At 49.6% G+C, this 27244-nt stretch overlaps 2 protein-coding genes across 4 annotated transcripts in view; both read right to left on the minus strand.

The window, feature by feature from the left end:
• Positions 1-27244, minus strand: part of Nca (neurocalcin homolog) — a 103796-nt gene that overhangs the window by 15736 nt on the left and 60816 nt on the right. The window contains exon 3 of the mRNA XM_077641265.1: positions 145-674. Within this exon, the coding sequence (XP_077497391.1) occupies positions 145-522 (378 nt within the window). The 5' untranslated portion in view covers positions 523-674. The remainder of the gene's footprint in view (positions 1-144; positions 675-27244) is intronic.
• Positions 2649-21924, minus strand: LOC144108003 (neuronal calcium sensor 2). 3 transcript variants are annotated; one of them, XM_077641264.1, is made up of 4 exons: positions 21538-21924; positions 6750-6883; positions 4918-5190; positions 2649-2998 (listed from the first exon to the last, which is right to left on the minus strand). In XM_077641264.1, exons 2-4 carry the CDS (start codon positions 6864-6866, stop codon positions 2801-2803), a joined length of 588 nt encoding a protein of 195 aa, XP_077497390.1. In that variant the 5' UTR covers positions 6867-6883; positions 21538-21924; the 3' UTR covers positions 2649-2800. The 3 variants fall into 3 exon arrangements, with proteins under 3 accessions (XP_077497390.1, XP_077497389.1, XP_077497388.1); XM_077641263.1 differs by lacking the exon at positions 21538-21924 and adding an exon at positions 8074-8253; XM_077641262.1 differs by lacking the exon at positions 21538-21924 and adding an exon at positions 8035-8059.

Here is a 27244-nt window from a genome sequence, read left to right on the forward strand (position 1 = left end):
ACAATCCAACACTTAGCACCACTTAGGACGGCCTTAGCCACACTCAAGTTCAATTCATGAAGCCAGCAGAATGCTCCCTGCGAGCATTTTACAGTTGCAGAATGTTACGGCAAACACCAGCAAGATGGTCCCAGGGCTACTGACCGTGACTATCTCGAGCATCTCCTGGCGCGAGATGTAGCCGTTGCCGTCCAGGTCATACATGCTGAAGGCCCACTTGAGCTTCTGCTCTAGTCGGCCACGTGACGTCACGCTCAGCGCGCACAGGAACTCGCGGAAGTCGATGGTGCCGTCCCCGTTGGCATCAAAGGTGCGGAACACGTGCTCGGCGAACTTAGATGCGTCCCCGTAGGGGAAGAAGTTGCCGTATATCTTCTTGAACTCCTCGATGGACAGGTGCCCACTGGGGCAGTCCTTGAGGAACCCCTTGTACCACTCCTGTATCTCGGCATCCGAGAACTCGGTGTTCTGCCTTAGGTCCTCCAGGACCTCGGGCTTCAGCTTGCTGTTCTGCTTGCCCATGGCTCCTCCGGCTGCCGCTGCCCACCACACGTGCTCTCTGGTAATATGGCACCTGTCAGAACGGCGGCCGAGGTGCGGCCGGGCTAGCGGGACGAGCGCTCCCTTCTCGAGATGGGTGGGAGTACTGGGTCGTCAGAGTCTGGACACTGCCACTGCACGGTGAAGACAAAAATTATAATGGGACTATAAAAAGAATGAAAAATAAAGTGTCCCTGCCTGCGCCACTAAGTATAACGGGCTGCACAGAGAAGACAGCAGGACAGAAGGAAATGTTAGTACTGAATAGAATGTAAGCCATTGTAAAGGTTGCCTAACCATGCAGCAATATCTGCAGTTGTGACAGTTACTGGTACACTACTTATGCAAATGATGCAGGTGAGAGAAAGAGTCAGGACATGGTAACCGATTACAGACTGAAATGGTTTTTCAAATATGCAATGGCTAATTCCAATGCAACGGCTAATTCCCCGGCGGTAATCTTGTAATAGTTTTCATTCGCGTCTCTGCTTTTTCTAAATATAAATACTACTGGATCCTGGAAGACGCTGAGTGAACATATATATGTGGAGAGATAAACAGTACTGCTTCATCATTTGGAGCCCATTATGCCCTCTCAGATCCGAGAAACTGAAGCACCACTGATTAAAATCTTGCACACAAAGCCTCCTATACCTAGCGTTCAATGTGACAATGAACAGTACATGATCAGGTGTAGCGGGAATATTAAATGGAAATAATCTGCTTCATCAATTTCACAGTGGCAACTAGGGTGTAGAAAGAACAGGTGCAGGACTTGAAGACCACACTAAAGTGAACTACAAGCACTAAGCACCCAATCACACTGACTAGCGCATTCAGTAAATGTGATAGAGAACGGAGTAATGTGCAATCCAGTCATACACGCAGTCTTGCTTACCTTGCTAGTAACTGTGCCATCACTCAAGGAACCGAAGCATCAAAATTCACATTATACCCTGACAGCATCAATCTCAGGCTGAGTTTACAATGGTAATGCATTACTTCAATTGCCGCAGACTCAAATCAATGAAATTGTAAACTCACATTTCTTGTGCAGGCCACATTAGACACAGTTAATATTCCAGATAAGTATGACTACACTTTTTTTCCAGCTAATGTAACAACTTTAAAGTGCCTCAACAATTCATAAGTTGGACATATACAGGTCACATTGCTGCAAAGCCCGTGGGTCACACTGAAATTTGCACCACTACCATAATGAATACTGTGTTATTTCACCAGTAACGATGAGACTGCTTTTTCAGCTGTTGACCTTTGCTGCCTGATAGTTACATCCCCAGCATAAGCTTGCTTTCAGAGAGCAGTTGTCCCCTAAGGGAGCTTTCTGCAGAATTAAAGGACAAGAATTGAGAGGCTGAACAGCAGTGCACAAAAAATTGAAAATGTCACGTACCAAACAAAAAAATTTGCAGTGTCAAGGGTAGAGCAAGCGCTTGCTTGAATAGATCAAAGCGGAGGTGAAACTCAAAAGGCGCCCGTGTGCTGTGGATGTCAATGCCCATTAAAGATCCCCAGGTGGTCGAAACTATTCCAGACTTCCACTATGGCACCTCCCCCCCCCCCCCCTTTCTTCCTTTCTTTCACTCCCTCCTTCATCCCTTCCTTACGGTGATTGGGGCCTAGATATGCGAGACAGGTCTGAGTCACTTTCTTTCCTGAAAACCAATTTTCAATCTTCAAGTGCAAACCCATCGGAACCGAGAACCTTTCCTGATACCCACCTACAACTCTGGTCCTGAAAGTGAACACCAAAGAAAGAAACACAGCTGCTCCGATGACAAGAACAGTTATATAAAAGTTGCCCTGCTAACACGACAACCTTGATGGCCCATGTAAACCAGCTATACAGCACAGCAAGTTCCATCAGCACAGAATATGACTTCCTCAAAAGCTCATTCACCCAATGTGTAGATCAGCTCAAATTATAGCTCCATGTCCCCCTCGCTGCTTAAGCTAGTGTGAAAGCACTTTTTTTCAGCCTCCCCCACCTCACCTCCTATTGTACTGCAATGGCACATAAAGACCAGAGATTACCTTTCGAGCCCTAGCAACAGCCCCCCGTCGTCATCAATGAAGAACAAAACAGGTTTAAAATGCAGAAGCATTTTATTCAAATGTGACAAGATAGCATGAAGCTTGTATACAAAATAACAGCACAGACATGACAAAGCTTGTTAAATAACGACAAAAAAAAGGTAAATTTGGGCAAAAAGACAAAAGGCACAAGAACCAAAGGAGGCTATCTCAGCTGCAGTGTTGTGTTTGCTGTGAGGAGGCCTGCAAGCTTCCGATCCTGTAAGCAGCCATCGAGGAATTCTCGCAGCGTGAGCTTGCCGTCGCCATCAGTGTCCATCTTGGAGAAGACTGCTCCTGTGCGCTCTTCCGGAGTGTCCTCATCGGAGGTGGCGGCGCCGGGCCCCAGCATTTCATACAGGGCCTGCAAAAGCCAAGAAAAAGCCCAAGCTACGCAGTTATCCATGGTACATTCACTAACACCCAAAGCACGCACCCATATTCTTTGTGCGTAGACTACTTTTACCCTAACATTAAATCCCAAACTTCTCGAGCATCGAAGAAGTAGATGCTGGCCTGCAGAACTCTGCACAGTCCATTTAAATTGTCCAATGAAAAAATATCACTCACTGTGCTGTTATCAGAGGTAAGCCATTGCATGGGACTGTCACAAGTAGCACACTTAAACTACTGATGCAGGGTGTACCCCTTAGTTAGACACTATCACTTGATAGCTGATCTTTCAGCACAAGAGTGTCTTATAATGGGACAAAGCAGCAAAATAAGATAACGTGCATGCAAAAGAAACAAATGTATATGAAAGTGTTATATGCTAAGCTATTAGGCTATTGCCTTCATTAAGGCCCCTTATAAATTCGGTTTGGTTCATGTGGGTTTAACGTCCCAAAGCGAATCAGGCTATGAGAGATGCCGTAGTGAAGGGCTCCGGGAATTTCGACCGCCTGGGGTTCTTTAACGTGCACTGACATCGCACAGTACATGTACACGGGCCTCTAGAATTTCGCCTCCATCGAAATTCGACCGCCGCGGCCGGGATCGAACCCGCGTCTTTCGGGCCAGCAGCCGAGCGCCATAACCACTCAGCCACTGCGGCGGCCCCCTTATAAATTCAGTGCTGAGCATTAATAACAAATACGCAGTGGGAAAAGAATTGATACGGTCACAATGCACTGGCACACTGATGCTTGACTGGTGGCGACAACTGCTCTACTGTTAGCTTCATTAATTTAAAATAAAGAGCACACCCAGGCTTGTGACAAAGCCACCTGACAAAGCCACCTTACATTAAAACTGAACTGCCCAGTAACTAGGCAACGCAGAAATTTGGTATGCTTATTTCTCTGCAATCTGAAGCACCTGGTTGCATGCAACTTCATTGTGAGCACCTGGAACTACCAGAATTTCACAGGTCCCCTTCTCTCGCTGTAGCCTTTTCACAACTGCACCAGCAAAGCAATATATTCCCCATAAAAATGCCTGCCCATGCCACTGAGCAAAAGTGAATGGACCTTCTACAACTCTGAAAAATTAACTTGCACAAACAAAACATTCACCTTATTAGAACCATCCAGCAGCAGCCGAGCTACATGTTTACAGAAGCTTTTCATGTGAGCTATAGTCAGATACAACTCAAGAACAAAGCAACAGACACTGCTCAAAAGAGGCCCTCCAGTCAATGGCATAAACCAATGTGTCATGGTTAATCCCCTTGGACCTGCTAGGGAGACATTGCAGGGATTCATCAGTGCAAGGGAATTAACCATGGCTTAACCGGATTAGCCACAATGTCATGAAAACTGGTCGATGCCATTGGCTGGAGGGCCTCTCTTTGGGGGCATCTGCCACGTTGTTCTTGAGTTGTATTCGAATATTAAGTTTGCCAATATGGCAGTAAGGATATATGATTCACTTGTGCAAAGTAAACAACCATCACTTTTAATGCAACAAGCTAGAGAGTATTTCATGTTCAGTTGACTGTGTGTAGCCTTGTAGACACTACATTTTGTCAAGCGCTCAGCCAAAGGTTCAATTCCAGAAACAGCAGCAAATCAAACCAAGTAGAACTAATTGGGTCAAATGACTTCCAAATGGCTTCAATTATTTTTTTATTTTCCCACTTCCTTGTTTCACACTGAGACTGAATACAATCAAGGTCTTAAGGGCAATGCCTGGCTTCATCTCTTTGAACTAAGTGCACATCAGAGTGAACACAACTTAAAAAGAACCGGCTTTGCCCTGATGAGTAGGCTGTCATGTTTACCCTCAAAACAAGGCTGCCCGATTGGTTCAACTGCCAACAGAGCTTGGCTAAAGTGAGTTTACCTGGACAATCTTGACCATCTCTGTGCGGTCAATCTTGCCGTCGCCGTTGATGTCGTACATGCGGAAGGCCCACTTGAGTCGCTCCTCCGAGCTCTGGCTACCCGTCACACCAATGGCTAGCAGGAACTCCTTGAAGTCAATGTGGCCGTTGTTGTCCGCATCAAACGTGCGGAAGACGTGGTCACAGAACTTCTCGGGGTTGCCCGTCGTGAAGAACATGCGGTAGATCTCCAGAAACTTCGCACGAGACAGCTTCCCTGTCGGGCAGTCTTGCTGCTCCCAGGAGATGGCAGAAAAGGAAAGAAGATAAATTTAAATACTGCAAACTCCTCACTACACTAGTAAGAAGAGCAGTATGCTCTTAGGAGTGCACCATACGCTTCTTATACCCCTGTCACACTAGCAAATTTAATGTCATTCCAATCGAATGTCATTCGATGCCTCAAATGTCATTCGGTGTCTTTCGGTGCTACACGGTAAAAAATAATGTCATTCGAAAATGATGGCAGTGACGATCAGTGAAAAAAAATAGTACAATTCCAACACATCAACGCGCATAAAATATGTTACAAATTGTTGTGTTGTGTTTTAAAAGCGGGTGAGAACATTTCTGTGCAATATTATAAGCTTAAAATATTTCTGGCCATTCTGCGGCACATCAGCCATCAAAAGCCAAGCCAAGTACAAAGTCAACCACAAATCCGAAAAATGTAAACAAACAAAATGGCTGACGCGGTGGCGTGCGGCGACGCGTGGAGCGTGGAAATGACTTCTGAAAGGTGGAGTGCTCAGTGACATCTTTAAGTACTTCCGAGCTGAACGAACATGTAGCGCCAACCAGCAAGAAACACGCAACCCAAAATGATCGGCGGTCACGGGAAAGGCCCTGCTTCATGGTCGGCTGCTGCCGTTGGCTGTTGCTAGGACCGAGAGTAATAGCTATCCACGGCAGCTACAAATGTGGAGAAGTTTGCACCAAAATTAGCATTTTTTAGCAGAACTAAATAAATACAATTTCTAGCTTTGACAGTGCTCACACTATTTTTCGCGTCATTTGTTTCTGCTGCGCGCATGGTGTCCAGAGTAAACATTCGGTTCGACATCGAATGCGAATGAGTTTCGTGAACTCATTCGATAGCGAATGTCACTCGAACCTAATGACATTAAATGTTCCCGTGTAGCAGCAGGTTAATCGCATGAGGTGTGAATGTCATTCGAAACGAATGACATTAAATTTGCTAGTGTGACAGGGGTATTAAACACCCATCTCGCTTACAGCAAGAGGTTCTTGAAGCACAGCATACAAAGACATGCTCAGACATCAAACACAAGAAATATGTCATTTCATTGGCCACAGGGTACAAGAGAAGGTATTTTTTTTTGTACATATTAAAAACATCTCACCTCGAGCCTATATTTTTTTACATGAAAATCTGGTGATAGCCCAATGAAAGGTATTTATTGCCATTTTAATCTTTAGAGAAGCACTCCCGTAAAGCAGTATCTTAATCTTGTCATGGCTTGAAATCTTGCCCAGTTTCAATGGGATGAACACCTCACCTATAAACCTATAGTTAGATTTATGCCAGAATAAAAATTATGCTTCAAACTACAAGAACGCAGCACTACTCCTAACAAGGTCACTCTTGTCAAGCACTACTTCAAGCTGTCATGCAATACCTTACTCAAGCTGGTTGCAGACAGGTCACCAAACCCCTCAATAGTAGATAGAAGCTGTAAATTGTACAAATCAGTTCCCTTGCTAAAAGGAAAGCTGGTCAAAGCCAGCTTCCTGCAACCAGGGCAAAGTAGCTGCGCAAAGGCAACTTTACCTTGAACCCTGCATACCAGTCGCGTATTGTGGCATCATCGTAGTCAGTGTGCTTCTTGAGGAACTCGAGATCTTCATTGGTCAGATCCACAGCCTTTGTGTTTGAGCAACCCATCATGAGTCACATGTGAGATCCTGCAAATGAAGAGCTCACATCAGGGCTTGAAGCATAAAACTTGGTCACACTGACATCACAGGCTGGTTGAAAACACAGTAGTCACCCTGTTCCGCTGAAGCCCGAAAAAAAAAAATGCCCTAGCATGAACTTGCATAAGCTTTCCGGGTCACTTGCTACATATTAGAAAGAAAAGCTATGGTCAGCTAAGGCACAACTTGCATACACTTGCAGAAAAAGTAATTTCTTGTTTGCCAGTGGCAACTGGTTCCACTCAGAATTACAAGTAATTCAACGTCAAAAGATGCAAGATCTGTGCATATTCACATGAATCTTCAACTTAACAAGTGGCTTAAAATGTAAACCTGCCATTTACACACACCACGCACAAAAATTCCCCACTCCAGACACCCTAAAGCTCAGCTGTCACTATAATCAGGAAGTATGCTGAAACAACCGTGAAAGTTTGGACTGCAGTCAAGGCTGGCTTCCACTAGTAAGAGATTCCACTTATTAGTCATGCTAGAATATGAGGTAAAAGTTGTCAAGAAATGTCTTGACACAATAAAAGTTCTGAACTGAGCACAAAAATTTTTAAACAGGGGCAAAGTTCCGCTGATATAACGGGAAGTACCCTGAAGGTTTTTTTAGTGCACTGCACTTTTAGGAAACACTGGACCGTTTCGTACACGGCAGAAACACGCGGACGCTTTCACACGAGCACTCCTGAGGGGCGTGGCCAGTGTCCCGTCCGGAACCCTCCACCGAAACGAGCAGCACCCCCGCGCATTATAATGGTAATACAGTGCGCCCACAGGTCCGCGCAAAAAGCCCGGGAATGTCAGAAGCAAACAGAATGCGAGAAGCAACAGCTTTTTTTCGTGCGCGTGGGGGAGGGGGGGGGGGGTGAACACGCTTTCGCGAGGACAGACGAAAATTCGAGACACAAAATGAACCCCCCGCTTATCGCAACCCTGAAAAAAAGAAATCTAGAACTAAAAACGCCAACAGGCCGGAAAACTGCAAGCTAAGTAAAGTAACATACCAGGACGCCAACCTCAACGATCGAATATAAACGCCTAACGGAACAACCGACGGTGACAAGAGTGAGCGCATGCATACATCAGCTCACGGTTCAGAACGAAGATTATCAGCCAAAGAAATGAACTACCCAGGACGCAGTTATCGGTCAGTAGTTTGCCCTACTTACGAGGTCCGACGCGACCCCCAGACCAAATACCAACCGACAACGACCTTCACCAAACCTCTAGACGCCGCTGTATCAAGAGGCTCGAACAAACGCCGCCAGCCGACTGAGTAGTACAACTCCCGGACCACGCCGGTTCGAGCAAGGCCGGGGGCCGCCGCACAAACACCACCTGCCGGCACGTCAACGACTTCGAGCAGAAGCGAGGCGGCCGCGCGCGTGTGCACGGCTTTGAGCACTGCGGGGGAGACACCATTGTTCGGCGGGGGGACAATGCATTCCGCCGCCGCGCACCCTTCCAATTCAACGCGGGGCCATCACATCGACGATCCGATGACAACCATCCGCGCTCACGGGCGCTGATAAGCGGGCGACAACGCCGCAGCCAGCGTCAGTGCGTGCAGTGTCATGCGCGCTCTGCGGCACGTGCTTAAACCATGGACGCCAACGGAGCGGAAAGGCACGGCTCCTGGGAGTTGATACACGTTGCGCATGAACGCCCCTACCTGTTGTGTTGCGCACACGCCGAGCTGAATGCGTTTCCGCTCTAACTGTTCTAGTGTGTCGTCGTTAGACGAGTAGTTATCTATCTCCAGCTGCCGATGGGTGCGTAATGCGTACCTAATACGTGCCTAATGCCTGCTAGCGGCGTAACACGCCCTACTAACCTGCTGCGAGATCTACACGTGAAGTTCGGGGCAAACGATCCCGCTCGTTTCAAAGAGGAACCCAGAGCACAATGTTTGATGGTTTAGACGAGCGCAAGGCCATAAACGCTATGATGATGACGATGGATTTTTATGGCGCAAGGTCGTCTGTGGCCAAAGAGCGCCATGGCCCGAGGCGTTTTCGATCTACTAAACGAGGGGTGAAAGACCCATTTTCCGAAGCATTTCGCCTTAAATAAGCCGAGCACCAGGCCACAGGGGAAAGCACTGTGCCCACTGTATCAACGCTGGGTACCCGGCGGCAATGGGGATCCCATAAACGATCTCGACAACGGACTCTGAACAAGCTAAAAACTACTGGCTCCACCCCTATGCGCCAGTCTCGAGCCTTGTTCCCTGGCCACCGAAGACGAACTTCGTTACGAAACGACGTCACACCTTAGGTCTATGTGGCGTCCTCCAAACCCAAGACCGCAAAACATGTGGGAAGCGGGCGGAGCTACGATAGACTAAATGATTTCAGGAGAACAGACTGCAGCCCAATCAATACACGAGGCGGAGAAAATGCAAACTTCGACGGCTGTTCTCTCCGCCACGCTTTCCGGTATGAATCGAGGAGGACGAGAAAAAGAAAATCGCAAAAGAAGGAGGCAAAGCGCTGAAGCCCGAGTTTTTATAATGGCGCTCGAAAATGGCGACTGGCCGTACACACGGCAACGGAACTTCCCTACATTTCTGCCAATTTCGGGTCCGAATGCAAGGGCGGGCGGATAGAATGTCTTGGCACACCGCCGTAAATGGCTTCCTTCCGGGCCGAAGTCAAGAATCGTAGCCGGTCGATCCTGTCAGAGGCCGCCGCCGCGCCGGTATAAGTGAACGCCTTCGAATGTGTATCACAGCTACACAGGAATGACGAGACCGGGGGGAAGGGGAGGGGGTGACATGGGCGTGGTATGCACAGCGCCGAGTGCCGACGGAAACGACGAAAGACTTCCGCGATGACAGTCGGGCACGACATCCAGCGGCGACCGGACCACACGTGCAGAGCTACACAACGCACGTCACGCCCACTCACGCAACCTGTGCTGCCACGGTTGTCTTTTTCTCTCGCCACCTCTCGAAGACGCTGGCACGTGGCCCGTAACATTCCTACAGTAGCGAATTCAACGCTCTGGCACACACGAACAGTTTTCGCGGGCACCGCACGCGATCGAGCTTTGCATACACAGAGAGACCTACTAAAACCACCACCACGTACGCAGGTGTTTGGGCCCTTCGTCCGCAACGAAATAAGGTTTACGGTTTCTTGGGGTTCAACCTCCCAAAGAGCATCAGGCTATGACAAATTTACGGGGCGTGGTGACTCAGTGGTTAGGCCACTCGGCTAGTCCGGAGTACCCGGGCTCGAACCCGACCTCGGCGGCCGCGTTTCGATGGAGGCGAAACGAGAAAAGCCGCCCGTGCGCTGAGCGATGTCAGTGCACGTTAAAGATCCCCAGGCGGTCGAAATTATTCGGGAGGCCTCCACTACGGCACCTCTTGCTTTCTTCTCTCAGTCCCTCCTTTACCCCTTCCCTTACGGCGCGGTTCGGGTATCCACCGATATGCGAGACACACTGCTCCATTTCCTTTCTCCAAACACCGAACACTAATTTTCTATGACCGTAAATTTCGACCACCTGGGAACGGTTCTTCAACGTGCACTGACATCGCACAGCACACGGGTCTCTCCGAAGACCGACGAGAAAGGCGTCGGATCTCCAAGCTGCACGAATATCCCCTGCTCGGCAACGACGCGACACTGGAGGTTTCTCCAGCGGAATTACATAGGGTAGTGCGGACATGAGGATTGCGGTGGGAGGGACAAGTCCGCGATACGCGAACCGCGAGCATGCCGCACATACACACACAGCGGAGAACATGACACACAAGTGGTGCCCCTAGCTCCGAAGCGGCACACTCTTCCCCCACTCTTCCTGTGTGCGCAGCTGCACAAGGATCGACGAAAGGTTGCGAAAGGAGAGAATCTCACGCGATTCGCCCACCGCGCGCCCACATCGACCCCCGGCTAAGCCACGAAAACGGATGCATGGATGGGGGGGGGGGGGTGATCATTATACGCGCGCACCCCCCGCTCTTTCCCTCTCCCGCAGGTCCCCGCGCAAGGGCTGGAAATGGCGAAATATGCGGAGGCGCAAGGTACAGCAGACAGGCTAACGCACGCTACACCGGTGGAGGCAACCTGTACACGGATGGACAACTCGGCCGACACCGCGGTTTGGAAACGCCGGCGGGAACTCAGGTGCTCAGGCCGCCGGACCCATCGCGGCCTTCTGCTGCGAAATTAATGCGCGGAAAATGGGTTTTCGCTGCTTAATCCGAAGATCTTTAAAAAAAAAAAAAGCATTTGGTGCTGCCTACATTCGTAGCTGTATAGGTTCACCGCAGCAAAGGCTTCCAATCAACCTCAGTTTCCTCTTTTCAACGAGCGGCAATATTGGTTTAACGTACCATCAGCAAAAATGCGGGTGTGCGGGGTTTTTTTTAATTGGTTTTGGGGGCAAAGGAAATGGCGCAGTATCTGTCTCATGGATCGTTGGACACCTGAACCACGCCGTAAGGGAAGGGATAAAGGATGGAGTGAAAGAAGGAAGAAAGAGGTGCCGTATAGTGGAGGGCTCCGGAATAATTTCGACCACCTGGGTATCTTTAACGGGCACTGGCATCGCACAGCACACGGGCGCCTTAGCATTTTTCCTCCATAAAAACGCAGCCGCCGCGGTCGGGTTCGAACCCGGAAACTCCGGATCAGTAGCCGAGCGTCCTAACCACTGAGCCACCGCGGCGGGTAAAGGGTACAAAAACTTATTTCGAAACATCACGCAAGCCAATCGTATCGCTTGATATGTCTGAAGGGATATGGGGTAACGTGCATGCACCATCAGCCGGCAACATTACCAGGGGCGGCTGGGTGGCGAGGCTGCGCGGCTATATTTTTCTTTCGAGAACGCGCATCCCGTAAACTTTTGAGGCCGACAGCATGCGGGCATTTTTGCATTTCGCCCCTCAGCTGAAACGCGGCGAGCGACAGCAACCTAAAAATAAACCCGCATACTCGAGCCCAGTGGCAGAACGCATTGTCAGCCGCTACACCCTGCCACACTATATAAACACAAGCCCGCAAGCTTCCTTCAAGGTTCCGGTCACTTTTGCCGTTATTTCGTTAAATGCCGCAATGGCACACATAACCGCACACCACCGTCGCGCCAAAACAAAAGGTAACAAGACGTGCGCAAGTTTCGATACCTTTAGTGCATGCAAAAGACCGAGATTCGAACATAATGCCACAGAGGACAAACTACCTACTGCCCCAGATATCGGTTGGGTAGACAACGGATTTCGTGCGGAATCAACAGCACGGACGCCGCGGAGCACAGACAAAGGTAGAAGGCGAGTGAGCGCGATCCCTGTTGCAGCAAGGCACGAGGAAAATTCGAGCGCATATTCGGTTGTACGGTTCGGGCCCGAATAAAGATCCAAGCAATTACGCGCGTCTGCACCGGTACTCCGCTCCGACAACACCCGGTCCGATTCGCTTCCGCAAACACCGCGACGTGCAAACCGAACGCGCGCGCGCACACAGCGTAGTATAGCGCGGGCGAGATACGGTCGGACCATCAACGTCCGGCGATCTCCGATCGACCGCTGGGGCGACGCCACTACTACCCGCAGGGCCAGCACAACAGGTTCGTTCAAGCGTTTCCCCGATCGCGCCACACCGGGTGCAATAAGCGCGGTCGGTCTGCCCACAATCGACCAGGCAGCCGTGGCGAACCACCTGGTGACGAAAAAGCTGCTCGGACGATCAAGACACGAGGGAAGCGAGACAGAAAGAAAGAAAAAGAAGCCGAGCTACGCAACGCAAGGAAAGGTGGAGTAACCGCAAGCGAGAACGGTCCCGTACACAGAGGACGGTGGGACAAGAGCGCCATCGACGGAAATTGCCTGCATTATTGATAGCACGAAGTCAAGCCAGTCAGGCCGCGCGTCGGTGGGACTCGGCGATGCATCGCACTGCCTGGGGGAGACGGGGACCCGTCAGGCGCCACAAGGCCGACTGATACGACAGAGCTCCAAACTGCGGCTATATATAGCTTGCACGTGACGTATCGGGGGGCCATGGCGGCGTACCAAGCATAGCGTCCACAGTGCTCAATGGAACAGGTAGCAGCGATAAGCGCATCACGAAGACTCTCACCGCGCGGCCCTGGAGCAATATGAGGTCGGTGCGAGCTTTTTATATGACAGAGCGCTAACACAAACAAAACGTCAGTACGGTGATGAATTCGGGCCGCTGGTACGAGGCTGAAATGTTTATAGCGTTACTTGAGTCTTAAAATATAATATGAAAAAAAACTATAGTGGTCAACAGTCTCGGAAGGGATCTACCGTTTACGATATGCAGTAAAGCATTGCCGCCGGTAACGGTATTCGTCCACTTAGGGCAGGCAGTGACTGCAGACGGGACCACGAGGGTACAGTGCCCAGGAGAATTCAGAACGAGGCGAACGACGTTTGGAAGGTCAGGTACTTTCAGATCATGAATATCATGTGACCTATCAGTTTCCGCCCTAGGGGGCGCGAGCTACGGTAAAGAATGATAGATGTAACGTTAAGAGACGGGAAGAGAGCAGAGTGGGTGAGGGAACAAACGCGGGTTAATGACATCCTAGCCGAAATCAAGAAGAAGAAAGGGGCATGCACAGAGCAGAAGAGCTTACGAAGTTTACGAGGATAAGGTGGCCGCGCTAGCAGAGGACAGGGCTGATTGCAGTGATTCGTGAGAAGTTTGTCCGGCAGTGGGTGTATATAAACATGCCGATGATGACTTGTGGACGTGACATTGGGAGCGCCGCAATGTGGTACGAATGATCAATAACGAGTTCTCGAACAGAGAGGAGCTTATTCCTGGGCCAAGGGGTGCGTAAGCCGCACAGAAAAGATAACCACTCCTTTTTGACCGAAATGACGCATAATCGACTCCCTGTGTGGCTCAAACCCATTGAGGCGCCGACGTTCCCAAACATGAACCTTCGAACACAGCACACTGTATACCTTCTGCAATTTATTACGAAGTTCTCACCACCTGCACACGGTGGCGTTTTGTTTTTAAAGTAGCTTCACTGGCCTAGTCAAGCCAAGGTCATCGGCGCTGCAATCTGACATTCAAGTGGAAGAGTAATGGTGGTGTGTCAGCCACGTGACATACCACGTGACTCACCGCCGTACCGACCGCTGCGCCTACCGCCGCCTTGGCAGCTGTGGCCACATGACTAACCACGTGACTCGCCGTTTGCTGGAGAAAGGAATAATAATAATAATTGGTTTTGGGGGGAAAGGAAATGGCGCAGTATCTGTCTCATATATCGTTGGACACCCGAACCGCGCCGTAAGGGAAGGGATAAAGGATGGAGTGAAAGCAGAAAGGAAGGAAGAGGTGCCGTAGTGGAGGGCTCCGGAATAATTTCGACCACCTGGGGATCTTTAACGTGCACTGACATCACACAGCATATACGGGCACCTTAGCGTTTTTCGTCCATAAAAACGCAGCCGCCGCGGTCGGGTTCGAACCCGGGAACTCCGGATCAGTAGTCGAGCGCCCTAACCACTGAGCTACCGCGGCGGGTTTGGAGAAAGGAGCCGGCGCCGCTTTCGCGGCATTCGCATTGCAGCTTTTCGGACGATTTCGCTAAACCACGCTTAGCTAAACTAAATTGCAACCATTTTTCTTCTGTCCCCCCACCACACACATCTTTTATTATGCGAGATAAATAATATAAAATTTGACCAAAGTTGCTTGGACAACCAACAGCGAAAGCAGAGTTTTTTTGCAGTACGGGCGGCGCAGCGGGAAATCTGCCAAAGACAATGCAAAAAGCAGCGCGCCCATATAGGGAGCTTGCACGAACGCTGGCGACGCTATGCATTCTGGATAGTCCGCCATCTTGTCGTCACGGGCAGCAGACGACGCAGCCAAGTTTACACGGTCGCGTAGTGCGTGAAAACGGCGCTGGCGTGATGGTATACTATTAATGGGCTGCAACAGCCGAATCCAAAGCAAAGCGCAGAAACTACAGAGAGGACAGGCCGACTGCGGGTTCTTCAGGAGTCACTAGGACACCGAAGATACGCTTACACGAGTGCGGGAATTCAGACGAGCTCTCAGGGGGACGCCTACGCGAAAGGCTGGCTCGAATGCGAGATCGACGTCAATCTGGACGAGTACAGTCTGTTCACGCCACTTCGTGTCAGGTGCGCAAACGATCTGCGAAGTACGGCGAGTTTGATAGCCGATCTATTTACTGCAGCGCATGCGTTCTACGCTTCGCAATGCAGGTACCTGGCGACGCATGTATTTAGTTTTTTTCGCCACCTGCACCTCGAATGTACTACACGAGTTGAGAATTGCTGCCGACACTGACTATCCTTGGTTACGCGTCGTACATTTCCCAAGTCAACCGTCGAAACTTTTCAACGACTGGGCCCCCCATCGCTGCACCTGTGTTGTGCCTTCAAATCAGTCGTGCAGTCATCGTTGCAAAGCATCGGTGGCCGGCAGCCGGATGTAAGGGCCGTCAATGAACGACTGTTTTTGACGTGCTCGCGTATAATACTCTACATAAAACAGCAGGACAGCAAAATGCGAGCAGGCTTCGCCGTTGCCAGCCTTGCGAATGCAATGTGCTGAGGGAATGCCGCCGTCCCTTTCCGCAAGGAACCACACGTGCACGGGTTGCTTGTTCCTACTTTGCGAGTGGTTCACCGGGGCATAAACCACAACGGCGAAAAAAAAAAGAATTTCTGTCTCAGTATCCTGCCTGTGTTTTGATGATCGCGGTGCCGTCTACGACCGTTTTCACGCTTGGCTTGCGTGCACGTCCACTTGTGAGAATACTACGCACTTGCAAAGCTTCTCTGCTCTCGATTTGCTGCCGAGTGGCGAAACTAGTTCTCCGAGCTAGAAATTAATGAATGACGTCGACGGCCGGCCACATGTCCAAATCCGTATAGTGCAGTCATACAACCGCGTGTAGCCTGAATGGGTCCACACTGAATAATAATAATAATAATAATAATAATAATAATAATAATAATAATAATAATAATAATAATAATAATAATAATAATAATAATAAAAATAATAATAATAATAATAATAATAATAATTGGTTTTTGGGGAAAGGAAATGGCGCAGTATCTGTCTCATATATCGTTGGACACCTGAACCGCGCCATAAAGGAAGGGTAAAGGAGGGAGTGAAAGGATAAAAAAAGAGAGGTGCCGTAGTGGAGGGCTCCGGAATCATTTCGACCACCTGGGGATCTTTAACGTGCACTGACATCGCACAGCACACGGGCGCCTTAGCGTTTTTCCTCCACAAAAACGCAGCCGCCGCGGTCGGGTTCGAACCCGGGAACTCCGGATCAGTATCCGAGCGCCCTAACCACTGAGCCACCGCGGCGGGGCGGGTCCACCCTGCACTAGTTTGCCTTTTCCCGTGTCACAGCGCGCCCGATGTTTCGGGCACAGCGTCGACGTATACGTTTCTGAAAAAACTGCCGACACCTTCCACACACGTAGGGGTGGTGGCGCACGAGCAACCCCGTGTTTGCCTGGTTAACGGTCGAACACGATGCGGCACTCGGTCAGTTCACTGAAGCCTGGCTGCTCGGCCTCGACTGCTACCTAGGACGGCAAGATGGCGGACTACCCAGAATGCACAGCGTCGCCGGCCTTCGTGCAAGCTCCCTATATTACGAACGGCACATAGACTTTGCGTACTGACTCCGCCGCGCTCCACTGACCGCCCTCGCAGGCACACAGACTACAGTCGGCAGCGTGGTCCAACCATTTTTACACTATATCAGGTACAACAGCGAGCCAGTCAATATAAAAAAGACGCTCGCTATAGCCGGGCTCTCGCTGAATATTTAAATCGCATCTCATTACGGCGTGGAAATCAACCAAGGCTCGATAAAAATGGTGAACCGTCTCCTGTTGTATGCGCGTGGACCAGCAGTCGATATCGGGCGAACCATTTCGGACCCAGCGTTTTCTCTCTGCCACTGGTTCTCACTCCGTGGTGACACTTTTAAGCAGTTATAACCTCACGCGAACTACACGCGACTGGAACGTTTCACAACCAGCTGCGTTAATTGCAGCTCATCGTTAGATACCGTATACAGTCGCTTAGTCAAAATGTTCCGCATCTCGGCAGTGATTTACGTGCATCATTTGTTCGCTCACTTTTCGCCCTTGCCTTAGTTACAAGGTTTGTATGGTCTTGAAACTCCGTAACAATTATCATGATTACTGACCGACTGCCTTAACTGCTGCGCCTTGGATTGTAATCAACCCTTTCCTGCCACGACTGCTAACGGTATTGGCAGCATTCATCCTCACCATAATTTATTTACCCTTAAGGATCCCCGATGGTGACCCTTAAATTACATAAAGAGGGGGTGGGGCGAAGGTAGAAATATAATAGCAGGCACAAGCGAAGCATAGCTGTGCGTATTGTAAAGAAATAGCAAAATAAGGAATAAGTAAACAAGACGGCATGATACAAAAACTACTGACAAAATTCGTTTATTAATAACAGTTTTTATGCTGGGTAATTTAGTTTTATTAACGACACGGTTACGAAAATGGTTTCACTCCGCGATAGCAGTGGGTAGGAATTATACATGATTTATGGAAGGCGTCGGTTGTACCATGCATGCACTGAACACTAAAGAATTAAATATCGTGATGATCACGAGTTGGCGTGACTAGGAAGTCACGTAATTGATAAAAAAAAATTCGAATACAGATTGTGATACAGGCAAAGTATCGCTACCTTACGTCCGGATGCCAGAGACGCTGGATAAGTGATAAATATCCTATCAAACTGTACTAGAAAGCGTACACAGGACCTGGATGAACGTTTTCGTACGTACGGCCCGGTCGCACCGCGAACGCTACCCATCCTGTAAACACAGTAAAGGACAACCCGCCCCCCCCCCTTTTTTTTTCTGTTCATCCGAAGCACCGAGCAACAGTGCCAGCCAACCGACACAATTAAACGAACGCAGCGCCGCATTACGGCGATTACGACCGCCGTGAGCCCAGCGGAGAATGCGAGGGAGCCGCCGACACCGCCTCGGTAGCCCCAGGGGAGCACACACGCCCCCACGAGTAAAAAAAATAAAGAACGGCCATCATCGGGGTCATCGCGGGTAACTTGGTCGCTCGGTGGGCGTCGCCTTAGCTACGCCAAGAGGGGGGGGGGGGGGAGGCAAAAAAGAAAACACGAAACGCGTTGGAGAGCCGGCCGACGCCCCGCCAACGCCAGCGGCTGGCTCATCTTCGGTGAATGAAACAACGGAGAGCCGCCATATGCGTCGCTCGCTTTGAGCGAAGGCAACGCGGACGTTTGAGCGGAATAAAAAAAAAAGGGGGGGGGGGGGGGGGGGGTCCATGTGAAGCGAGAGAGAACAGAACGAGAAAGAAAAGGAAGCGCACATTCTCTCGCAAATGGAGTGATACCTTTGTTTCTGTCGATCGGGCCTCTCTAATGATCATACGTCCACTCGCCGCCTCCGCCGAGATTCTAAGGCGACAAAGTATTACTACTCCGGCGTCTTGAGACTCCGTCGCACTCTGACCGCACGAATGAGCTGACGGGTACGAAAGGGCGCGTTAGATCAAGAATCATGGGTTACTCCGATACACCACTTTTGGGGGGCACCTTTATTGTCACTCCTTTGGCGCGCCGGATTTCATCAGCTGTGAATGAAGTATCTTCTTAACCGTATGGCTGCGCTTGGGTGGATGCTAATGCGTAATTACGCCCTTGTTACAAATTTCCTCTCTTGGACTCCACCGAAACTCACTCGACCTCCTCAAAACTGGCTCGACCTCATCCAGACCCACTCGACCTCATCCAGACTCACTCGACCACCTCCAAACTCACTCGATCACCTCCAAACTCACTGGACACCCCAAAACTCAATTACAAGTTACTACTTCCGCAAAAACACCACTCACTCGGCCTCATCCAGACTCACTCGACCACCTCCAAACTCACTGGACACCCCAAAACTCAATTACAAGTTACTACTTCCGCAAAAACACCACTCACTCGACCTCATCCAGACTCACTCGACCACCTCCAAACTCACTGGACACCCCAAAACTCAATTACAAGTTACTACTTCCGCAAAAACACCACTCACTCGACCTCATCCAGACTCACTCGACCACCTCCAAACTCACTGGACACCCCAAAACTCAATTACAAGTTACTACTTCCGCAAAAACACCACTCACTCGACCTCATCCAAACTCACCAGACCACCTCCAAACTCAATTACAAGTTACTACTTCCGCAAAAACACCACTCACTCGACCTCATCCAAACTCACTGGACACCTCAAAACTCAATTACAAGTTACTACTTCCGCAAGAACACCTTTCGGGGCCCCTTTAACGCAACTCCTACGATACAGCGTTCTGTTATCAGCATTTCAACTCCAGGACCCAGCCACACACTATTCCACGCATGCGCAATATATGCGACGCAGCAAATCGCACCGCGCGCATTCAGGGTGCCGATTATTCGTTTCGCTCGCAAAATTCGATCGCGCGCCGCGGCAGGCGCGTTCTCTCCGCCTCGCATTCATCTCGCGTCTTAAACCGGACAGATCGATCGCGACGCACGATATCTATTTATAATTCAAAAGCATAGCCAGGCTTCTATTCGCGAGTCCCTCAAGCGTTACTCAAAGCAGCACACAGCAATCGCGATAAGAAAAGCGTCTTCAGAGAGTAGACGAAAGCACTGATCCGAAATTACGGACTGTGGGCAATAAAACGACAGCGCCCTTCCCATCCACTTCACAACCTATGCACAAAGCCACTCCGGGTAGGTTCCAGCTCCAGTGGCAAGGCGACGCAGCCACCAGCCCACTCGAGGGACAAATAGCTCTCCCGCCGACCTCCACATAGCCCTGTCCTTTGGGAGAAGGCTTCAGACAGACAGACAGACAAAAAGGCTAAATCCGAGATTAGGGGATTATAGTGTTAGCGCATCTAAACCACATTCGTTCTATGGTCCCCGTACGCATGAGGTCGACAATAAGGTTAGGTCAGTATCTTTACAAAGTAAGGCAAGAGTGACTTGACGATCCCACCAGCAGGCATGCCATGCATGTGGACTGCTAAAGCAAGAAATCGAGACAGGTTCGACAAACGCATTAGCGTCGACCTTGACCACGCAGCAACGTCGACGGCAGAATGATAAACGACCCGAAGAATAACTGTTCCCCGATGAGTGATAACGGTAGCAAGAGCCAACGACCCAACGAGTTTCGAAAGACACGACGCCGCTCTTGGCCGTCTGCGAGACCGGATGGCGTAACATTTCCATTTTTGTACATAAACACGACGGGCTCCAAGAACTAGAACAGGAAAGTTTATAACGAGTTCCTGCACGGTACATCGTCCCTAAATTACTACGCAGCAAGTCGAGTTCAGAGCGGAATCGCGCTTCCGTTTTTCAGATTCAACAGATGACACAGAACAAGCAACCTGCACAACCTATTGGCCCAACCAACTAAACTATTATAAAAAAATCCGGATCACGTAACACGTTATCCCCGTGAATATCCCGGCCTGACACACCGTGCAACTATTTATCCACAATACGCGACGTCCATTCGGATGGCAGCTTTTCGTTCAAGACAAGAACCGGCTGTCAGCTTAAACGCGAACAGTACCTTTACAAAGCGTCCTCACACTCGTGATAACTGACACTTTGACCAAAGAAATACGGATAGTTAGAAAAAGAACACTTTCCCGCGAGTGCACTACATTCGGGCCATAGCCCGCCAGGGTCAGTACCACGCAGGTCAACCTCACGACGTGCCCCGCCCACTTACATACCGCGGTCCTCAAAACCAGACATGGAGGCGGCGGTTGACTCCGATGGGAACCTAAACGGTAGTTGCCTTCTCATACAGAAACTAGCCCATGGACTCGAGAAATGCGTGCTGCCCAGATTTGGCCAGAATATACCAAGCCTCCCCACGGCTGAGAGCTTCACGAAAGTTTACTTTCAACAAATACGCGACCACGCGGGTTTCACAGTTCACATGTGGTCCTGCGGTGGATGTAATCAGGCTCAATATAGGAACACAGCTCACGAAGGCCGACTCGCAGAGAGACGCACAACAGTACAAACAGATAAGCGTTTATCTTTCTGCTTCTCAAAGGGGTTAGGTGTCAAGAGCGCGATGATATGACATTCCCAGCCAGCAAAACAGAACGAACTCAGCGACGCATTGCCAAGCAGAAAGGCGCTGGCTAAATCTCGACGCCCGAACGGCACGGGCTTCCCCAGAGTAGCCAGCCAGCTAGGCGTCCAACGTCAAAGTGTCTCGGGCAGCAGGAAACGAGCCGACCTCGCCCCGCCCCCCCCCCCCCCCCCCCTTTTTTTTTTGTCCCTTCACCACGCTGCGTCAACCTCGAACAACGCACGCCACCACCGCCACACCACTACACCAAGGACATCGACGCTCCAGGCTGCGTCGCGGAGGGGCGAGACAGACGACCACGGAGCACGCCAGTCGACCCGACAGGCCCGGCCATTCCAAAGCCGAGATAGAAAAAAAAAAAAAAACACCGCGACCACCACAAACCGCAGGAAGGCACCGGCCACACGGTTACGGAAACATGGAATGGACTCGCAAACGCTTACCCCAGATTCGTGGTAATGTCGGGCCGGAGCGACGGTCAAACAGCGTCCGTGGCGGATGAAGTCCAAGCACAGATACACACACACACAAACACACGAGCACAGACACACAAGGGCGCTCTAGCTGACGGCGGCGCAAGTCCCGGAGGCTGAGCAGGCGGCGGCTTCCACGATGACGACGAACTGGGCGTGTGCCGTCGCAGACGAGAGGGAAGATAGCGGCGACGTCACGGCGCGCCAAGATGAACAGGAGGGGAGAACGATATGCACGGTTGCGCAAGAGCGTCAGCACGCAACCACCACGGTATGCACACGCCGATTACGAAGGCCTAGACCGCAGTAGCGTCGATGGGTGCCTTGGCCACGCACTGGCAGAGATTACGAAACCGGCCACGCGGGTTTTCCGGAAATCGCTGCACCTCGTCGTCGTCTGCTAGCGCTGCGGCGCGCGCGCCATCTGGGGAGCCAACGAAGAACGACGGCGGCGCTGCTCGTGCCACCTGTCGACGATCGTGCGAGTACGGGACAGCGGCCGACTCGAGCGCGGGTGAAACGAAGCCCGCCTGGCACGTGGCCGCGGCGCACCAGAAACTGCGCTGACCGAAGACGCGTCGGAAGAAAAAGCCGAGACACACTGCGACGCGGACGAAGGCTGAACGAAGAATGGTCGACGAGGACCGTTTATCAATATGGAGGGTCAGTATTTATATAAAAAGGTGGAACCACAAGGTAATCGGGGCAGAGGAATTGGACAGGACTTTGACAGAAGCATACGAATATTCGAATTCCGCAAAGTACCGTATGAACTGTTCATCATTCGATAAACACTCTTCTACTCGACTTCACGCATTCGACCGTACTAAATAAATCGACGTTCCCGAATATTTCGACACGTTGGTTCAAGCCGCACGGCAACGCAAGTCCATCTGTCCCAAACAACGTTCAAAGCAGTCGGCATTACCGCCATCTCCATAATTGGAATTATAGGCGAATATCCAACGTCCGCGTTGCCCACCGGAGTGCCAAAATGGCGTCCAACGCGGAAAGCGCCGCACGACTGACAAGGAGGGTCAAGAGCATTTGCTACACCACAGAAAGTGCGAAGAGTTGTGCGAAAGCGTTTGCTCACAATATGAGCAGTCGAGCTGGCCCCAGACCCCCCCCCCCCCCCCCCCCTCAAAAAAAAAAGATGACCAAGCATAATTCACCAATAAAAACCCGGCGCTCAGTGCAACTATAGCATTCCTTGCGAGCTCTTTTTCTCTAACCTTAAGCTTCACCACACGACTCGAGATAGTGCATCAAGATGCTGTCCAGCAGGTGGCCGACCAGCTGCTTTCAATTGTTCAGCGAACAAAAGGGCTCATGGAGGAGGAAGCACAGAGGTAACCATTCGATTCCTGCGTTAGTCAAGGTTGCCCAAAAGTGTCTTTAAATTCATGCCGCTCATACAGGGAGCGACGCTTTTTTTTTTTTTCAACGGTATATGCAATGTACTAAGCAACAGACAGCAGCTGCTGCTTCTCGCAGAACATTTTCAGCAACGCGTTAGCGTTTCCAAGAACGACTGATTGTTTGATTCGCAGCTTTCGGCTCAACAAAAATTTAGCAACATTTGTAGGCATCTTTCTATATGTTATTTACATGAAGTAATGGTGCTCATTAAGTGTGAGAACTGTCGAGCTGTTTTATTCGGTAATCGTGTACATCTCGAAATGCTCCTGAAATACATGTCCATGTTGGAATACTGTAGAAATATCTGTACATGTACATGTTGAAATACCATGTGATTTACCCTGCAAAAACTCACACTTGACCAACTAGCCATTGCATTTAAACTTGGCATGTCGCTTTCTGCCGTTAACTTTTTTTTTTGTACACCTGAATGCGGGATAAGTGATGGCTCAAGTGTCCGAGCCATTCAATTCTAAATTATTCGCCCAATAGCCCTATTCGCTTATAATTCGTCTCGACCCTAAATGTCACCAATCGCTTATGCCGAGACGTTAGACAATAGTCAGCCCACGGGTACACTCAAACCAGACCTCGTTGTGAAGAAGAACTAGACAAGGAACACGAAATAACGCTGAGAAAAATAGAAACAAACTCATACTCAAAGTCAAAACAATGAGCCCAGAAAAGAATATGACCCATAATGCGGACACTGTGGCATACAGGCGGGCCTGTATACCATATGGTATGGGCATGCCAAAAACAATACAGGAACAGAAAGGATTAAATCCCTTATAAAAATGGTCTATGCAAAGCCTATAGGCTTTTACAGACTCCATTGTCTTCCTATAGATATTTCTTTTTGTCTACTCATAGCGTACAGACTGTCCATTAACAAAAGTCCATCAAAAGTGTATGGCTATAAATCTATAGATTGCCTATAGACCGTTATAGGGTTCGTCTATAGAGTTTATAGACAGAAGTCTATGGACAGTATAGACTGTCTAAAGAAGTTTTTGTAAGGGATAACGGATGATTGAGCGGTAGGAGGAAATGCTGTCCAGTTCAAACCCGAAAGTTCCGCAGGAGCTGACCGGAACGTCTGCAAGTTCTAACGGACTCGCAGAATTTTCACCATAATCACAATACAACTAAACCCAGATGGAGCCTCCAGAACGCGCTAAACCGCCGCAGTTGGGGCGCCCGCGAGTTTTTTTGTTTTTTTTCTTCAGCAATGGTGACAGTGCGCGATTCCAGAGCCCGCCACGAACCCGCCAGAAACAACTCCAGATCCTCTGAAAGAATCCGCCGCCCACTGACACCGCATTAGAAAACCGCGGACCAAGCCCAAAATGAATCAGATTTAGAGAAAAAATCGCGAAAATCGACCGCAAGCTACAGCGGGTGTTTCGCGGGCATATGCCTCCGCGGTAGCTGAGCAAGAACAGCTCCGATAAACGCGCATCCCCAAAAAGTATAACTTACTGGATTCGATTCGGAACAAAGAAGCAGGCGCTCAGTAGATGTGCTCTCGCCTCTGTTTCGCGCATATAAAGGACGCGAACAAACTTTGTAACTGACTCTATAAACAAACCGCCCCGCCATCGGGGGACACGTGTCCTGTTGCCCAGCAGCACATAGTGCCCTCCTTTGTCTATAGAAAACCAACAACAATCGCCCACCCGGGACTATAAAAACACGTCAATACGAAGAACGCCGGGCGAGGCGTCCAGGGCACGCAAACTCCTGACCCTGTGCACGCAACAAGCGCATCTCCGACAGGATCGCCTCCGTGAAACAAAAGAAGAAGAAAATCAAGCCTCGTGCGAACATGGTCAATACAGCTTCACGCCACGGTGTAATGTATTCTTACAGCAAGGTTGCGAATGAATGCCACGCGCTGCGAGATAATGATGATGATTCTGGTGATGGTGCTGATGATCTTGATTAATTGTAACGGAAAGATCGACATGGCGCAAGCTGGTTTTTGTCTACACAAGGTGGGGTCGGAGGCAGATTTTCCAAGCACTTGACTCCACGGAAGCCGAGCAAGCAGCAGGCCAGGGGAAAGTTTGTACCCTACTGGGAAACCGGTGGGTGCCCGGCGGTACTGGGAATCGAACCCCTAACTTCCCGCATACAAGCAAAAAAAAAAAAACCACGCTGGCTAGTCTTCAAAACCGGCGCTTATTCGCTGGAAAAAAAAATGCGAAGAGCAATAATACGTTAAAAGTCGTTCCAGCGGCTGAGCCCCCCATGGTATCAGCTAAACAGGCAGTTGAACCTAAGACTGTACGCAATTTTTAAAGATGGATTTTTTTTAGTTAGACTCGCCCCGGTGGATCAGTGGTTAGAGCGCTCGCCTACTGATCCGGAGTTCCCGGGTTCGAACCCGACCGCGGCGGCCGCGTTTTTATGGAGGAAAAAACGTTAAGGCGCCCGTGTGCTGTGCGATGTCAGTGCACGTTAAAGATCCCCAGGTTGTCGAAATTATTCCGGAGCCCTCCACTACCCGCCGCGGTGGCTCAGTGGTTAGGGTGCTCGACTACTGATCCGGAGTTCCCGGGTTCGAACCCGACCGCGGCGGCTGCGTTTTTATGGAGGAAAAACGCTAAGGCGCCCGTGTGCTGTGCGATGTCAGTGCACGTTAAAGATCCCCAGGTGGTCGAAATTATTCCGGAGCCCTCCACTACGACACCTCTTCTTCCTTTACTCTTTCACTCCCTCCTTTATCCCTTCCCTTACGGCGCGGTTCAGGTGTCCAACGATATATGAGACAGATACTGCGCCATTTCCTTTCCCCCCAAAACCAATTATTATTATAGCCCTCCACTACGGCACCTCTCTCATCCTTTCTTCTTTCACTCCCTCCTTTATCCCTTCCCTTACGGCGCGGTTCAGGTGTCCAACGATATATGAGACAGATACTGCGCCATTTCCTTTCTCCGAAAACCTATTATTATTATTATTATTATTATTATTATTATTATTATTATTATTATTATTATTATTATTATTATTAGAAGAAGAGCGCTTCTCTCGGCATTGCATTTTCAGCGCTGCAGCACATGAGAATACAGCTAAGGCGTGCTAGCTATAGCAGCCTGGTTAACTGATATCGGATAATTAACTATTGAACTATTACTGTTAGACTCATTAATTATTGACAGCCGTGTAGCCAATCGTAATTAATATTCATATTAATTTTTATAATTTCGAAAACGCGGTTATGCTATTTTTGGCAATTTCGACGAGTTACGTGCAGCGGAGAGGACGGTATGCCTGCAAGCTTCTTGGAAGCGCATGTAGCCAAAATTTATGGGGCTGCAACGCCGAGGGTAACCACGTTTTCGAAATTCTAAGAACTGATATGGATATTACTTACGGTGGGCTGCACGCCCCTCAATAATTAAGAAAACTAACAGCAATATTTAAACAGTTAACTATCCAATATCAGTTAACCAGGCTGCTATAGTTAGGACGTCTTAGCTGTATTCAGATGTACCGCAGCGCTGACAATGCAATGCCGAAAAAAGCGCTCTTCTAACTCGAGAGGGTCTATTTCTTTTTTTTTTTAAATTCTGTAATGACTTTGGTGAAACACCCTGTATACAAGAGCAAACTTGAAAAACGAAGAGTTTAAATATGTTCGATACGGCTGAGGTCACCGAAGTGAGAGGGTCAAAGCAAAATGTCGATTGCAATTTTAGTGTGGAAGAAATAGCAAGAATTCCAAGCAAGATGAGAATTCCACCCGACGACACGAGGAAAACATTCCGTTACGAGAACAATAACTGATATAGCACACAGAGGGTGGCGAATCGTTAAACATTTCCGATCGGAGAAATCGGCCACCATTACCTCTTTCTGCGTTCCTGTTTCCTCCCTCGTGACTGATAAGGAAACACAGCCCATTCACGCTCACTCGGTTTCGATACACAAGAAACTCTGAGACACAAGTTTATCGCTGTTTTTTTTTTTTTTTTTGCTCTCTCAAATGTCGAAACCGATGAAAACCAGAAGGAACCTCGTACTCGTTCTGTACGGCTCGATCCTTAGATACGCAGTTTTGAAAACAAGCTATTTTCGCCACGCCAGAGAAACTGCCGACGCGTATACCTATGGGTGCAATACGAGTTGGAGCCGTTCATCGTTTTATGGCACACAACGTCTCCTTACTGCGAACCAAGCGTCGCTATCTCTCACGGACGAACCGACTCTTGTTCTATTTTTCCTCCTCGTCTAGCGCCAATTCCGC

Source organism: Amblyomma americanum, chromosome 10 (genome assembly GCF_052857255.1).
Source record: "Amblyomma americanum isolate KBUSLIRL-KWMA chromosome 10, ASM5285725v1, whole genome shotgun sequence".
NCBI lineage: Eukaryota > Metazoa > Arthropoda > Arachnida > Ixodida > Ixodidae > Amblyomma > Amblyomma americanum.

Coding starts and splice junctions, on each gene's coding strand:
- LOC144108003 (XM_077641264.1), bottom strand. CDS start 6,866: ATGATGGGTTGCTCAAACACAAAGGCTGTGGATCTGACCAATGAAGAT. Junction 5,191..6,749: donor ACTGGTATGCAGGGTTCAAG/GTAAAGTTGCCT, acceptor TCCTGGGAGCAG/CAAGACTGCCCGACAGGGAA. Junction 2,999..4,917: donor AGATGGTCAAGATTGTCCAG/GTAAACTCACTT, acceptor TGGCTTTTGCAG/GCCCTGTATGAAATGCTGGG.